Source organism: Crinia signifera, chromosome 2, assembly GCF_055691185.1.
Source record: "Crinia signifera chromosome 2, ASM5569118v1, whole genome shotgun sequence".
In the NCBI taxonomy this organism is placed as follows: Eukaryota; Metazoa; Chordata; class Amphibia; order Anura; family Myobatrachidae; genus Crinia; species Crinia signifera.
Genome location: NC_139218.1, coordinates 228,342,752 through 228,356,776, shown reverse-complemented (window position 1 = coordinate 228,356,776; position 14,025 = coordinate 228,342,752). Strand labels below are relative to the sequence as shown.

Sequence of the window (14,025 nt, the reverse complement as noted above, 5' to 3'; positions counted from 1 at the left end):
TCAATCCGGGTGGCATAACTTGAATTTTGGATCAATCCATGTGAATATTTGAATATAGTTCCCACTGAAATCAATCTCTGTGGCTTGATGTGCACAATAACATTTTCTTTAACCGTGTAATAATGTAATCTGCTGTTGGGCCCTTGGGGCATAGAGCTTTATTAGCTTGGTCAAATTCAAATCAAGTAAGTTGGTGTACTTCTAATTCATACATTTCTGCAGCCCCTGTTAAAATCATCTAATCTCTTTTCTAGGTTAAGTATAATAAAGGGCTTAGCAATGTATCACACCATCCACATTTGACATCTTCGTAAGCATCGAAAATGTTATGATCTTTAAGTGACATCATCCGGTTGCCTAGTTGGATTAGGTCAGATTGGATGGACATTAATCTCAACAGTGCACTCTGCTCTAGAGATTGTAGACCTTGTTGCAGATCGTGCCTAGTAGGGAGAGTGCGTATGTATGTATGTAACACCACAATCTCTAAAATCCCTGCTGGGAGTATGTGAACCAATCGGAACTTTAACCCCTTCCCGACATTTGACGTATATATACGTCATGGCCGGGATGTACTTCCCGACACATGACGTATATATACGTCATGACTTTAAACTGTCACCGCGTCTAGGGACGCGGTGACAGAGGGACGATGTCTGCTGTCCCTGACAGCAGACATGTCCCAGCATGCCCGGGGGGGGGGCGGCGATGCCTCCCCCCCGTCGGCGATCGCTGCGATTGGCTGTTCAATGTGAACAACCAATCGCAGCGTTTTCCTGTGTTACCGGCGAATCAGACGCTCGGTAACACAGGGATCAATCACCGCCGGGTGTGAGGGGGCGTGAGGGGGTCACCGGTGATGACCACACCTCACCCCACCTCACCTGCCCCCAAGGCTGTGATTGGTCCGTCGGACCAATCACAGCCATGGCGCGTGATTTAAACTAACGGTGACTGCGCTGCAGACGCCATTCCGGTCTGGAATTGCGTGCAGAGCGGTCACCGTGCCAATCTGTCGTGATATACTGACCTGATCCTTGCCTGATACTTACCTGATCACCGCTGGTAGCGTGCTGCCAGCAGCTGGATGCTTCCTGGATCTTGTGACTTCCTGTGTGCTGCTGCTGCAGTGTCATAGAGTCACAGATAGTGAGAGATAGTGAGAGATAGTGACAGAGAGTGATAGAGAGTGCTATATTTTGTGTCTGCTGCCCCCCCCCCTTTTGTGCTGATCAGTATATCTGTGCTGATCAGCAACTTTTTGGGGGTGCAGGTTTTTTTTTTATATATATATACCTGTCAGTTGCACCAAAGGTTGTGCTGCCTGTGCAACTGACTGCTGCCCCCCTTTTGTGCTGATCAGTATAAACTAAGTGATCAGCACCTTTTTTGGGGTCCAGGGTTTTTTTTTTATATATATATACCCTGTCAGGTTGCACCCACAGTTGTGTGCCTGCTGCCCCTCACTGCTAATCAGTGTTGCATCACTGCATCACTGATCTGCAGGTTTTTTTTTGGGAGAGTGCAGTGGGGTTTTGTTTTTACACCCACGTTGCTTTTGTGGGTGTCCTGTGGCCGCTGAGCGCTGATCAGTGACATACATCACTGAACAGCATTTTTGGCACAGGGTTGATAGAATTTTTTTTCTGCAGTTTTTTTTAATTGTTTTTTTTATGGAGAGTGCTGTGGTTTATTTTTTTTAAATTGTTTTTACACCCACGTTGCTTTTGTGGGTGTCCTGTGGCCGCTGAGCGCTGATCAGTGACGTACATTACTGAACAGCATTTTTGGCACAGGGTTGATATAAAAAAAATTTTTATTGGGATCAAATTCCTGTATAAAGTTTTTTTTTTTCTGCACTACATACACACTACACACTACATACCCCCCGTGTTGAAATAAAGTTTGTACCCCCCCTACACTATACACGTGTTGAAACATTACACTTACAGAAACACAAAAATAAAAATGGCATCCCAAATGTCATCCCAGTCATCCAGAAGAATGTATTCAGCGGAGGAGGCATATGCCATGCTTGCGTCTGACTCTGACATAGCCAGTGATGCAAGCGGGGAATTTGAAGGATTCGTCTTAACCTCATCTTCCTCCTCTAGTGATGAGGGACCCCCTCAAAGACGCCCCCGTAGAGCAGCTGAGACCCCCCCGCAAATGATTGATCCCGTATGGACCCCACCACCAGACAATTTAGAGCCCCAGGTTCCTGAGTTTTTGGCCATCCCAGGAATCCAATTTGATTCAACAGGTCTCAGAGAAATTGACTTTTTCAAATTATTTTTCTCTGATGATTTTATAAATTTAATGGTGGACCAAAGTAATTTATATGCCCAGCAGTTTATTGCTCAAAACCCCACGTCATCATTTGCTAGGTGGACCCCTGTAGATGCAGTAGAGATGATGACGTTTTGGGGTCTGGTGTTACATATGGGCATAGTAAAAAAGCCAGAAATTAGGCAATATTGGAGTACAGATGTTCTGTACAGCACCCCACTTTACCGTATGGCCATGACTCGGACTCGTTTTGAGACAATCCTTAAATTTTTACATTACACCGATAATGCACAGAGCCCACCCAGAGATGATCCCACCTTTGACCGGCTATTCAAAGTCAGGCCGGTCATTGATCATTTCAGTGCCAAATTTGCAGAGATGTACATCCCTGAAAAATTTATTTGTATCGACGAGTCCCTTATACATTTTAAAGGAAGGGTTAAATTCCGCCAGTACCTTCCCAGTAAGAGGGCAAGGTATGGCATAAAAATGTATAAACTGTGTGAAAGCACCTCAGGGTACACCCACAGGTTTAGGGTATATGAAGGGAAGGATTCAAGAATTGAACCGCCAGAATACCCCCCCTCCCTCGTAGGTGTTAGTGGAAAAATTGTCTGGGATTTAGTGCACCCCTTCCTGGATAAAGGTTATCACCTCTATGTGGATAACTTTTACACGAGCATCCCCCTGTTTAAGGCCCTTGGTTCAAGAGGTACAGCAGCTTGCGGTACTGTGCGCAAGAACCAAAGAGGCCTCCCAAAAACGCACATTGCCCAAGTACTGAGAAGGGGTGAAAGCAGGGGAATATGCACCGAAAATATGTTGTTGGTCAAATATAAGGACAAGAGGGATGTCCTTATACTGACAACAATTCACGGAGACAGTACCACCTCCGTCCCTGTACGAGGTACCAGTACCCACACCTCAAAACCTAATTGTATCCTAGATTACAATAAGTACATGGGCGGAGTGGATCTTTTAGATCAGGTACTGAAGCCGTACAGTGCCCTGCGGAAAACAAAAATCTGGTACAAGAAGCTGGCCGTGTATATCATCCAGATGGCACTGTATAACGCTTACGTGCTATTCCGTTCTACCAGCCAGAGGGGGACATTTATGCACTTTCAAGAGGAAGTCATAAAGGGCCTAATATTTGGGAACCAGCAGGCAGAGGGCCCCAGTACTTCTAGTACTGGCCCCCGTATTGTACCAGGGCAGCATTTTCCTAACGAAATCCCCTCCACTGCAAAAAAGGGCAGGACACAAAAAAGGTGCAAAGTTTGCTATAAAAAGGGAATAAGAAAGGATACTATTTTCCACTGTGAAACTTGCCCCGACAAACCCGGCCTATGTATAAAGGAGTGTTTTAAAATATACCACACATCTATGGATTATTAGGTTCATCATTTCACCGTGCTTCGGGGGTCTTGCTAATGCCACATAGCACCCACCATTCATTCCACCAGAATCTGAGCTACAAAATCCAAAAATCACTCCTTCCCTTCTGAGTCCTGCCATGCACCCAAATGGTATTTTTTGGTCACATGTGAGGCATTGCCGTACTCGGGAGAAATTGGGGCACAGATTTTGGGGTGCTTTGTCTCCTTCATTCCTTGTGAAAATGAAAAATTTTGAGCCAGAACTGCATTTTTGTGTAAAAAATTAAATTTTTCATTTTCACTGCCCAGTTGTACCACAATTGGTGAAACCCCTGGGGGTTTGAAATGTAGACTATACCCCTAGATGAATTCCCTGAGGGGTGTAGTTTGCAAAATGGGGTCACTTGTGGGGGGGTTCCACTGTATTGGTGCTTTGGGGGTCTTGCTAATGCGACATAGCACCCACCAACATTCCACCAGAATCTGTGCTGCAAAATCCAAATATCACTCCTTCCCTTCTGAGTCCTGCCATGCACCCAAATGGTATTTTTTGGTCACATGTGAGGCATTGCCGTACTCGGGAGAAATTGGGGCACAGATTTTGGGGTGCTTTGTCTCCTTCATTCCTTGTGAAAATGAAAAATTTTGAGCCAGAACTGCATTTTTGTGTAAAAAATGTAATTTTTCATTTTCACAGCCCAGTTGTACAACAATTGGTGAAACCCCTGGGGGTTTGAAATGTACACTATAGCCCTAGATGAATTCCCTGAGGGGTGTAGTTTGCAAAATGGGGTCACTTGTGGGGGGGTTCCTAACTTTTAGCATCTTATGGTGCCTAGAAACCTACATGGTGCCTAAAAAATATTCTCATAAAAAGGAGGCTCCAAAATCAAGTAGGTGCTCCTTCTATTATGAAGCCTGTGGTTTGGTCAACGTGCACACTAGGGCCACATATAGGATATTTATGAAAACAAAAGAATTGGGGGAATCAATTTTCAGTCACATTTCTCTAGTAAAATCTACTGTGTTCCTTAGAAAAATGTATTAAAATTGAAAATCTGCTAAAAAAATGAAATTTTGAAATTTCACCTACACTTTGTTTTAATTCCTGTGAAACACCTAAAGGGTTAACAAACTTCCAAAATGCTGTTTTGAATACTGTGAGGGGTGCAGTTTTTGAAATGGCATCATTTATGGGGGTGTCTCACATACAAGTCCCTCAAAGTCACATCAGAACTGAACTGGTCCCTAAAAAAATCAGTGTTTGAAATTTTCTTGAAAATTTGAGAATTTGCTATTCATATTTTAAGCCTCCTAGTGTCCAAAAAAATTAAAAGGAGGTTGTAATAATGATGGAAACATAAAGTAGACATATGGTCTATGTTAGTTATTAACTATTTTGAGTGGTATGATTATTTGTCTCACAAGCAGAAAATTTAACATTTTGAAAATTGCTAAATTTTCCATTTTTTTACGACATTTTGGTATTTTTCACAAAAAAACACAGACTGTATCGACCCAAATTTACCACTAACTTGAAGTACAATGTGTCACGAGAAAACAATCTCAAAATCACTGGGATAAGTAAAAGCAAAAAAAAGTTATCCCCACTTAAGTGATACATGTCAGATTTGAAAAAAAGGGCTCTGTCAGGAAGGCAAAAACAGGCTGCGGCGGGAAGGGGTTAAGATGCCATTGGAGAGCTAAATTAATTCAGAGAAGGTGCTTAAGATCACAATAAAACCCCAGAGAGAATGAAAGGCAGTTAGTGAAGTGGTTTTAGCAGGGGTAGCCAGAGGATTTTTTTTTTATATTTGTGCGGCAACTCATCATAGGGTGAGCAGAATGAGTGTTTCTACGTCAAATAAAAAGGAAGTTTGTACTGCGTAAACAGGTCACGGACCCCCCATTAGAGATACCTATATCAATGACCTAACAGCCAACATGTCTTCTCTTGCTGCAATAGCAGTGGAAAAATTACATATACCCTCACATGAAGGTTTAATGCAACTGTAGATAAGAGGAGTGAGAACGTGAGAGCTAATAAAGCCGGTACTTCAGAGTATTGGCAATATAGAAATAGTAATAGAAAATAACCGCAGGGGGAGCTCCATTGCTAGTGAAACCCCAATCAAGGAGTTTTTTGTAATATACCAGCATTTATAGGGGTATATTAAATGCGTCTCTCAAGGGAGTTTGTATGGTGAGGATGGCTTGTTTTTGGCAGCGACCGAAGAAAAAAAAAGCCATCCTGCCTGTCAAACCCCCTCCCTGTACTCAATGTTCTGGGGAAATCCGATTTCCTCGGAACGGCGGGGTTCCCTCCCAAATGCATATACCTGCGAGCCTCAAATTATGCCGGCCGCACTAGCCGGCATAATTGGAGGACACTCTCTGGTGGTCTGGTAGTTTACCAGGTAGGCTGCCAGTCGCTGGACAGTGCATTGGCCTTCCTCTGTACTGGAATCTGCAGTGTGTCCTCCAGGTACTCTAAAATGCAGATTCCGGGCAGCACAGGAGCAGGACACTTCATAGTCCCCAAAATGCAGACCAAAAGCCTCCACGGACTTGCATTTCCCATATGGGGAAGTGAAGTCTCTCTTCACAGCTCAAATCTGTCCACCAATTCTTCTATGGCCACATGTAGGACCTCCAAGCTTGGTGCTAAAATCAAGGAACCACCTGAAGTGGTGTCCCAGGCCACAACCCACAGAAAGGTTCAGAGTCCTCCCTGACTCCACAACCGGCGACACCATCCTCCAAAGGATCTTTGATGTCAGGAAAGCTAGTCTCCAAATGGTAGGCAACAGGGTTAAATAGGGTAGGGCAGCCCACTAATGCATATTTTGAACAAACTGTTTGTGCAGTCATTCTGGCTAAGCAATCATTAAGTATGGCTAAAACATGTAAACTGATTTCAATTAACCCCCAATAACCAGTTACTAGGATAGAATTAAAAGTCTAAAACCAGTAAACTGTGAGAGAACCATGCATTTAGAACTTAGCATAAAAGCTTTGTCTTATTATATGGGGGATCATGGATGGTTTAATGGTTAGCATTACTGCCTCACAGCACTGAGGTCATGGATTTGATTCCCACCATGGCCCTAACTGTGTGGAGTTTCTATATTCTCCCCGTGCTTGCGTGGGTTTCCTCCGGTTTCCTCCCACAATCCAAAAATATACTGGCAAGCTAATTGGCTTCCAACAAAAATTAAACCTAGAATGTCTGTGTGTGCATGTACATGTAGTAGGGAATATAGATTGTAAGCTCCACTGGGGCAGGGACTGATGTGAATGTTCAAATATTCTCTGTAAAACGCTGCAGAATGTGTGCGCTATATAAGAAACATAATAAATATTGTTTCATGCTGAATGAACCATTGGAAGTTATTGATTAAGTGGATGCTCTTGATGCTACACTAAAAGTGAGTGTTGTTTTAAAAAAGAATTTAAGCAGAGCTGTGAGGTTCGAGGCTTTCGTTTTAGTTTTTTTTCAAGGGAAAAAAAAAACAATAACACCCTCTAATGCGGAACCATCCCCACCCCCTTATCTTTTTTATAGATTTCTTGTTTAGTCTAATTCAATTGTCCCTTGTCAATTTTGCCAACAAAAAAGCTTTTTTTTTTTTAAGGCAAAAAAACACAAAGGATCTCGGATAAGCTTTCAGATCTATGGGTTTGAGAAAAAAAACAGGGTTGTAATTAGGCAACTACATTCATTTAATGAAGTACAAAGAAAAACAAGATATGCAGCGTTGAATAATAATAATAATAAACCTTTACACTGTTGGACTGACTTCACAATTTGTATTGAATAAAGGCACTGAGACAGAGGCATAATTCCAAAAGTTTGGATTGACTAATTAGCCACCAGGTGCACTGCATGAACCTTATTGATAGAGGTATAAATATCAGGTCAGTGACCAGTCTTTCACTATCCATGTTACCTTTGAAAAAGCTGTTTCAGCGAAACAAGTTAGTTGGATACCTACCTCATAGCAGAAGCGGACTACAAGCTCCAGCAACAATCTGAGACCTTCAATCTGCCCGAAACAGCCCGGATGGACCAGATTAATCATCTTTAACACACCGACACAAAGTGGCTAGCTCCACATTGCTAGTGGACTTCTTCTACCAAGGGACTTTGGACAAATAAAGGGAAATTCCTTATTCCATCAGGATCCATTACTCCCTCAAACCCAGCAAGGTGGATGGTAACTATAATCTCTCTGTCCTACAGAGGTGGTCCCTATCACTCCAGGCAATCTAGGAATGGACAGTTAAATAGAGCTAGATCCGCTATCTACTTACCTGCATAATGCACTTTTTAAAACATTTTATTGTACTATTATGTGTGGCCGTTTGGCCTATTAAATTGTGATTTTTTTTTATTCAATACAAATTGTGAAGTCAATCCAACAGTGTAAATGTTTATTATTATTATTCAGCGCTGCATATCTTGTTTTTCTTTGTACCCAATTTCTATTCAGGTCCGACACACCTGATTTTTTGCAGCTGCTACTGAGTTAAGCAAGTCAGCCCTTGCGCCCCTTAAGATGCCCACACACTAGAACGATTTTTGGGCCGATTGGCCAATTTCCGATAAATCGGCCGATATATCGGCCGATGTTTTCCGATAATCGGTCGAAAATCGGCCGATTTTGGTCCAATACGCGCTCCCGAGGATCTTTAGCTCAATCTTCTGATCTTACGTGCTGCACAAAAGATCAGAAGATTTAACAAAAGATCCATAGGAACGCACACGGGATCTTAAGAAAAATCTTTGGTAAAGATGTGCGCTTGCCTGAAATCTTTTGTCCAGGACGGAAAAAAGATATTAAGGCTAATTTATGCGCACATCTTACGATCGCAGATCTTTCTAGTGTGTGGGCACCTTAAGGGTCCCCTTCTCTGTCTTGGACAGGAGAAAAGGGTTACCCGATTTTTAATTCATTCATTTAATTAAGCTACACTTTAAGATCATGAATGATGCAATTTTAGGTTTGCCAATTCCATTTTTTTTTTGTAATTCTTCACAGAAGAAAGAATAATTCCATTACATAGTGCTTTCATTGTTTGCAATATATGTTAAACCAACAACATAGTCTCGTTGTATAACGGGCTCTTACCACTTCCTGAACAAGACTAATTAACTCCATTAGCCGTCTGCGAAGTTTGGCCACCTCTTCATTTACTTTTGTGACATGCTGCTCATAGATTTCAGCAAGTGGTTTGAAAGTGTGTCCTCCATGCTAAAATAACAACCATGAGAATTAGAACTTAGATTTTCAGCATTAATATAAAGGCTGCTTTTATGCCTTTTTTTTCTTTTTTTTTTTACAACTAATTTGCCACTTATTTTATTTATTTATTCATCACTTAGGATACATGACACAGACTACTCGCAGCAGAACACTGCCTCTTATGCCCATGTGGAGAGCCATGGCATATATTGCTAGGAGGTTACCGTGATAAGTTTTTTGTAATGGACTTTATGTCCATTACAAAATCTTATCACGGTAACCTCCTAGCAATATATGCCATGGCTCTCCACATGGGCATAAGAGGCAGTGTTCTGCTGCGAGTAGTCTGTGTCATGTATCCTAAGTGATGAATAAATAAATAAAATAAGTGGCAAATTAGTTGTAAAAAAAAAGAAAAAGCAGCACAAGAACTGTGGCCTCTAGCAGGGTTGAAATCCCATGACACACAACCCAGGTTGACCCTTTCACACCAAGGGGCAAATGTATAAAGATTGGTAAAGAGAGAGAGTAGAAGGTGATAACGCACCAGTCAATCAGCTATGTTCGAAAAATGACAGTTGGTAGTTGATTGGCTTGTGCGTTATCACCTTCCACTTTCTCTTCACCAGGCTTAATACATCTGCTCCTAAGTGAAGATTTGGGTTGCCCCAGCAACATCCCAAGCCAGAGGTTGGGGGGTTATTCGGATTCACTCGGAAAGCAACATCCCAAGCCAGAGGTTAGGGGGTTATTCAGATTCACTCGGAAAGGCACAGTCACTCTCTAATGGACAAAACCATATGCACTGCAGGTAGGGTAGATGTAGATGTGCAGAGAGAGTTAGATTTGGGTGGGGGGTGTACTTCAAACTGATATCTATATTTCAGTGTCAAAATAAAGCAGCCAGTATATACCCTGCACAGAAGCAATAAACCACCCAAATCTAACTCTCTCTGCACAGGTTACATCAGCCCCACCTGCAGTGCATATGGTTTTGTCCATTAGAGAGTGATTGCACCTTCCAAGTGAATCAGAGTAACCCCCTTGGTCTGAGAGAGGTACAGCTCTCTTTAGCTTAGCATGGTATGCTAAAAAGGATTAAAAAATAACACAATCCCATTGGTGACTTAACAGGTATAGGTCTCAGATCTAAATAAATGTACTCACCATTCCCCCCCAAAGAGCGCATTGATGACAGATGCATATTTTACAAGTCCAACAAAATACACTGAGTTTTTCATGATGATTTTCACATCTGTGACAAAAAAGGAGGGGAGTAATAAAAATAGATTTAATGATCCAGTAATACACAAAATTAGAAGGCAGATGAGACTAAAAGCTAAAATGCAGTCATGTAAAGACAAGTTCATCCTAAAAAAATATAAACTCACTTAAATACATGGCTGATTTTACTTTGAATTGATTTATTCAATGAGAACACATACTCTAACAGAAAGAAGCCATGTATGGAAACAGTAAGCACACTACAATTTAGTGATATGTCGAACCATACAATATTTAGCATCAATAACTTGCATAGCCCAGGTTACTATACCCAATAGTGTTCACGTGGATGGTAAAGACCAGAAAGACCGGTACACTTACACGGTGTCCATGTTGACTTAGGTCAACATAGACACCCCAAAATTTTTAGACCAACTTATATCGACCTTTTCCATGTCGACCTATATCATGTGACAACCTAGAGACTGTCGACCTATAGTGCTCGGCCTAAGTTCTGTCTACCCTTTGACAGATACCCGTCGAAATTAAACACTTTCAACCTTTTACAGGTCACCCAGGGAACGCAAATACGTGCTACAGCCTTTATTTTACATTGTCTGACCAGCCTCATAGTGAGTAATTCATGCTGCAGTGCCGATCCCTGCATGGCCCCTCACCCACCGCACCCAGCCATTGCTTGGAGTTCCTGGCACAAACATTTGACGGGGTGGGAAAGCTGGGAAGGGGGGGGGGGGTCCAGACACACTGGGAATGAACACTTCTGGGGAGTAGAAGGAGAGATGCGGCTGCTGCTCCAGCTGAGAACTCACAGCAGAGGCTGATATGTCAAATAAGGGAAAATTACCTCAACAACAAAGCCAGAAATAGGGAATGGCTGGGCATGCCACTGGAAAGGAAATGGCTTTAAGGCTTAACTGTGCACCTTGGCACTCAGATACTGTGTGTACCTACCCTAACCTCCTCAATGCCCTCCCACTGTTGCTCTAGCTGCTGTCTAGTCTACACTTTCCCTTCCCAGCACTGCCATGGGACAACACAAAGGACCCTATAAGACATCAAAGGCATCCAATTTGGGCCAATTTCTCGGCCCGACCCGTCGGGAATGGGTGAAATCAGCCTACATCACAGTAGTGTATCCCCCATATTATGTGAAAGGACCCAGAAATAGTGGAGTAGGATCCCAAATTTTAGGGGTCCCTGGACACAAGTGTGATCACGGTCTACCTAATTAATGGCAATTATCTATCATCTGGATACATAATTACTCATATATGGGACTAATAATGATATTTTAATTAATCATTTACCGCTATAAAATATTTTCAAAACTGAAGAAAAATTTAAAATTGATGTTATGCTGTTACATTATTTTTTTTGTATCTCTGCACAGATACAAAAAAATCTATTTAGAATTTTATGGCACACAAAATTGGGTAAAAAATTTAGGTGACAAGTTTCCATTATTATTTAGACGTGTACATTAGTACATTATATTTGCCAATACCATATCCCCCTGCACAATATGGAAACTGCTCTTTGTCACGTACTTATCTTTCTCGTTTTCTTCATGCTTGTTAAGACTGCACAATTGTAGTGTGTCAAGCCGCTGTGTGACCTCTTCTGCCCACCGACAGTTCACCAATTCCCTCAGTTGCAAGGGAGCTCTGATAGGAAGAAATATGTATATTGAAAGTTTAAATTTAATGTGTTCAGAACAGCAAAAAGTACATCGTAAAGCTGCCCATACACGGCGCAACAGGGTAGTGCGATGAGATGTGCACATCCCATCGCACAGCACAAAGTCTATGCTTTTAGTACTAGACTGCATCAGGTCTAGTACAAATAGTACGGTGCTGTAGCACATTGTATGTTTTTTTTACTAGATGCTTTGCAATCTTGTACTAAAAGCACAGAGTTCATTGCACCATGTATGGGCACCTTTATAATGCTTTCCGATCGCAAATGCAGGGTTGCACCGGGACTTTGAAACTGTTTAGTCCTGGTGCGACCCTGCATTTGAGGTCTGTTTACTTTGCCTCTGCGAACTGGCAATATTGCCTGATGTCATGTGGGGGTGCGGCGGAGCATTGGCGTGTCATCGGGGAGCAGCGCTTAGAGCTGGCGCTGCTCCAAGCGCTGCCTCCTCCATAGTGTGAATAGGATACGGGTTGCTCGACTCGTTTAACTCATTCACAATGCACAGCAATGAATTGGTAAGAACTCTGCTTTTTACCCGGTTCAGATTGCTGTGTTGCTACGTAAATGGTAACCCCTTTCACATCGCACTAACTACAGAGTCGAACCAGCAAGAAACCGGCTTGTACCCGGTTATTAGGTGCAATGTGAAAGGGGTATTACACTTCATATGTGGATCGGTACTTGTGTATTATCACGGCGCCCATCGCATCGCATACCACTAATTAAGGTATGCGATGGGACCCGATTTGAGCCTTTCCCCGGGATGAGTATACAATTTTAATATGGCATCGCATGCCATTATAATGGCATGCAATGCGATCATGCCCGATTTAGGCTTATTCCCATGTTAAATGCCCCCCCAGACCCGATTTTTAATTGTATACCCACCCTGATGGGTAATGACTATGTTAAATGCCCCCCCATTGTTAACGCCACCCCACTATCAATGCCAACCCGAAGCGTGGCGGTACGGTACGCGTCCTCTGACCTTTTTATACCCCCATTATCCACTTCGGCGTGTAGTTGATTTTATATAGTGTGGCGAGCGCAGCGAGCGGACGCAGAATATATGTGAAGTCATCCACGGCCGCTCGCCGCACTACATAAAATCTTCTCCACACCGAAGTGGATGTATGAAAAGGTCGGAGGACGCGTACCGCCGCTGCTTGCCACGCTTAGAGTTGGCGTTGATAGTGGGTTGGCGTTAACAATGGGGGGGGGGCATTTAACAGTCATTACCCATCAGGGTGGGTGTACAATCAAAAATTGGGTCTGGGGGGGGCATTTAACATAGGAATCAGGCATCTGGGTGCCTGTACAATTAAAAATCGGGTCCAATCGCATCATATCACATCGCATGCAATCACATCGCATGCAATCACATCGCATGCAATCACATCGCATGCAATCACATCGCATGCAATGCGATTTTTTTTTTTGGTCGTACAATGCCCTACGATGGAAAATGTGGGCGCTGTGATAATACACAAGTACCTGGTACCTGTGGATCAGATACAAAAGAAACCTGTGCAGCATAAATCTTAAATACTGCTATAATTTAACAAACTCAGAAAAAGTAAGATGCACCATGATGTCTGCAGCTGCCTGAATGAGTCCTGCGTGTTGCACCGCTGCATGCAAATCTTCAGTTTTAAGTCAAGAGGTAAAGATAAAGGGGATTGTTTAATGTGAAAATCCAATTGACTAATACTGCTATGCATCTATAGTACACAAGGTGCCCACAGACGCTACAATTGTACTGTGCTATGCGTTTTTGACTGTACAATGGTTCTATACAATTTTTCTTCCAGCTTGCGATGCGATGTGCACTTGGATGCATGCAATGAACCCATGTTTGTAATGTTAATTTTCAGATGTAGTCTAAAAAGTACGTGCAGCACGTACTTTAGACATACAATATCGGGCTCCCGGGAACGCGCATCGCACAAGCCCATAAACACCACCCGATAATTGTACATAAGATGCGTTTTGTACTTAAAAAGTACAAAACGCATTCGATAATTGATGCGTCTGTGGGCACCTTAAATTATATTTAAGGAAGAAGAACAAATGGAATTTCAAGTTTTCTGTTTATATAAGTGATTCATATCAATTAACTGTGGAGCAAAGTGATAAAGCTCATTGTTTTTTGCAGCTTATCTCATTAG

General features: G+C 42.5%; 1 protein-coding gene across 3 annotated transcripts in view; it reads right to left on the bottom strand.

Annotated features, from left to right (window-relative positions):
- TRIM37 (tripartite motif containing 37) overlaps positions 1 to 14,025 on the bottom strand; it is a 147,689-nt gene that overhangs the window by 116,091 nt on the left and 17,573 nt on the right. For all 3 annotated transcript variants that reach the window (XM_083173962.1, XM_083173963.1, XM_083173964.1), the window contains exons 4-6: positions 11,707 to 11,823; positions 10,082 to 10,169; positions 8,801 to 8,923 (exon numbers count right to left, since the gene is read on the bottom strand). In XM_083173962.1, the coding sequence (XP_083030088.1) occupies positions 8,801 to 8,923; positions 10,082 to 10,169; positions 11,707 to 11,823 (328 nt within the window). The remainder of the gene's footprint in view (positions 1 to 8,800; positions 8,924 to 10,081; positions 10,170 to 11,706; positions 11,824 to 14,025) is intronic.